This window comes from Prionailurus viverrinus, unplaced genomic scaffold (genome assembly GCF_022837055.1).
Source record: "Prionailurus viverrinus isolate Anna unplaced genomic scaffold, UM_Priviv_1.0 scaffold_49, whole genome shotgun sequence".
NCBI lineage: Eukaryota > Metazoa > Chordata > Mammalia > Carnivora > Felidae > Prionailurus > Prionailurus viverrinus.
In genome coordinates, this window is record NW_025927612.1 from 1,408,011 (window position 1) to 1,410,728 (window position 2,718).

The window sequence follows — 2,718 nt, forward strand, 5'->3', positions numbered from 1 at the left end:
TAGCAAAACCAGCATTCTGGCAGAGTGGTAGGTACGTTTTCTGGAGACTAACTTTGCAGTCTTGACAGAGCTTTAAAAAATATACTAAATATTTACCCACTAATTGTACCTCTTTTAACCTAGTGGAAGGAAGCAATCATTCGTGCAAGGTCATATGCAAGAGTTCCACTGACTCATTACCTAAAATAGGGCAAAAAGGTGAAAGCAATTTAAACGTTCAGTAGTTACATTAGAATATTATAATGCATCTTTTCTTTTTATAAAAAAAAACGTGTCTATTAATTTTTGAGAGACAGAAACTGAGCAGGGGAGGGGCAGAGGGAAGAGGGAGACATAGAATCCAAAGCAGGCTCCAGACCCTCAGCTGTCAGTACAGAGCCTGACACGGGGCTGGAACTCACCAACTCCGAGATCACGACCTGAGCCAAAGTCAGACGCTGAACTGACTGAGCCTGCCAGGTGCCCTTAATGCATCTTTCCTGCACTCGTTCAATATTTTTGAAGAGTTTGGATAAAAAGTTCACATTAGATGAAAGCCATCAGGAGTAATGCGAAACGTGCAAACGATGGGCATATTCCCACATGTTGAGAGTCCTTGATACCGAAGGACAGGACGCACGTGGGTTCTGCCAGTTCCCAAACTGCCTTCTACCACCTTCCGCGACTTGCACGTCGACATCCCAGGAGCCGCCCCGCCCCCCCGCCTGAGGACAAAGGGAAGACTATCCGGGGGTGCCACAACTGAGAAGGAACCGGGAATAGCAAAGCTCAGTTTTATTTTCTGCAGTAGCAAACATTTAAATGGCAAACAAAACAAGGGGACCATGAGTGCCCAAGGGCTCGGGCCCTCATTGCCCTCAGAAGACCAGGCAGGCGCCCAACCTCAGGTGGCAGCTAGCGCAGGAATCACTGCCCTAGGAAGGACGGACCGCCCAGACGGGGGACACGAGGCTAGACCTTAGCCCCCTTTCGCCAGCGCGGGCTTAGCGGGAAACAGGGGGCCCGAAGCGCTGCATGGTCCGAATCACCAGGGAAAGCTGGTCAAGAAAGTTGATGATGGAAATTCGGAGGAGGCGAGAGTTTTCAGCTCTCCAGCGGCTGAGAGAGGAGAAAAGGCAATCAAGTTGGAGGTGGTGGCTCCTCCCCTTCCTCGCTCCGCCCCCCCCCCCAAGTACCCATCCCTCGCACCCTTCTCCCCCCAAGAGCACCCCCCTCCGCAGGTGCAGGTGTTAGAGCCTGCGGGGCCCCTCCCCGCACCTAGTGCTCACGGCTCCAGCAGAGCATCCCCCCCATGGAGACGACCCGCCACCTGCAGCCACCCCGACCCCGGCCCTTCCAGAACTTACATGGCCAGGACGCTGTCAGTTACGGTGAGCTGCTTCTCCACGATGCCTCCGTGCGGTTCACGATCTGGGGCCAAGGACGCACAGGCGATCTCCGCCTCCAAGTGGGACGGGAAAGGCACGCCGAGGGCGCTGGGTGCAGATTCGGTTAAGGTACCACCCCTATTCACTTAGGGCCTGAGCCCCCTTCTCAGGCCACCCTGACGAGGCCACCCACTCCTGGCCCTAATCGCTCGCGGCCACCCCGTTCCCTGGCCCAGGTCCTCCCACCGCCGCCAGGAACCCGTTTCCCCCCTGCTCTCCTTCCTTCCTCCTCCCCCACCTCTCTCCAGCCACCCCGGGACCACCCTGCTTTCAGATCTTTGCCCCACGCCCCGCAGGTTACCGCGGCTCCTCTCCCTTTCCGCCCCCTGCCCATGCCCCGCTGTCCCCTCGGCTAGGATACAATATGTGTATTCGGGTTTCCGGCCTTCCGGTCGTGGAGAGGGCATCTCCGCCTGGCCCCGGGGCGTGCTGTGGTCGCGGGACACGCGGAGCTGCGCCGGCGACCGCGGCCTCCGTGCCTGCGCTGCAAAGGCCGCCACAGCCGCCCTGGCCCTGGCCCTCCAGGCTGTTGTCGGCGCCGCCCGCTGGACCGCCAGCGTCTGCGTCTGCCGCCTGCATGGTCGCCGCGCTCCGCCCCAGACCCCGCCCTTCGAGCACAGGCCCAGCCGCTCGCCCAGTCGGCTGGCGGCTGAGGCGCTGCAGCTCCTTCCCGAAGCTCCGCCCCGCGCGCCGACCCCGCCCTCCCCGCGCACGCGCAAACGGGCCGTCGGGAGGCTGCCGGACGCGTGGCCGGTTCCCGCCAAAGCGACGCTGTCCCAGGCTGTCTCGGACCCTGGTTGCGGAAGCCCCGCCTATCACAGCTCGACGCCACCCCCAGGCGCCTGCGCCAACGGGCTCCTAGGGTTCCTAGTGAGGCCGCCAGGCCTGCGGCCGGTGCCCGCCCAGCCGGTCTTTCCGCCCTTGGGCCCTGGGAGACCCCCTGGCTTAGCTAGACTATGAGCGCTTCCTCATAAAGCCCACGCAAGTCACCCCGGCCTCCCGGGAGCGCCGAGGCCAACATTTCCCCACCCCCACCTCCCGGCCGTTCCCTTGGGCGCCTGACTGGTTCCCGCCCAGCCAGCTCTGCCAGGAGCCCCTAGAGACTACCCCCCCCACCCTTGTCCTCCTAGCCAATGAGGGCTCCCTCCTAAGGCTCCGCCCCCAAGCGTCCAATGCAACCGGGCTCCCAGGAGCGCCTGCGCAAACGGACCCCCTGTGCTCCTCCTGGGCCCGGGACTGCTTCCCGCGCGCCTTGCCCCACAGCCGGCTCTGCCCCCGCGCCCCCTGCCCT

At 61.9% G+C, this 2,718-nt stretch overlaps 1 protein-coding gene across 1 annotated transcript; it reads right to left on the reverse strand.

The window, feature by feature from the left end:
- Positions 1-759: 759 nt before the first annotated feature.
- LAGE3 (L antigen family member 3) lies at positions 760-2,456 on the reverse strand. The gene is made up of 3 exons (XM_047847473.1): positions 1,789-2,456; positions 1,347-1,475; positions 760-1,098 (listed from the first exon to the last, which is right to left on the reverse strand). Exons 1-3 carry the CDS (start codon positions 2,004-2,006, stop codon positions 984-986), a joined length of 462 nt encoding a protein of 153 aa, XP_047703429.1. The 5' UTR covers positions 2,007-2,456; the 3' UTR covers positions 760-983.
- Positions 2,457-2,718: the final 262 nt, after the last annotated feature.

Excerpts from the sequence above, each read along its gene's own strand:
- LAGE3 (XM_047847473.1), bottom strand. The coding sequence starts at position 2,006 with ATGCAGGCGGCAGACGCAGACGCTGGCGGTCCAGCGGGCGGCGCCGAC. Across the intron at positions 1,476-1,788 it reads GAAACCCGAATACACATATT|CGCCCTCGGCGTGCCTTTCC; the intron begins GTATCCTAGCCG and ends ATCTGCACCCAG. Across the intron at positions 1,099-1,346 it reads ACTGACAGCGTCCTGGCCAT|CCGCTGGAGAGCTGAAAACT; the intron begins GTAAGTTCTGGA and ends CTCCTCTCTCAG.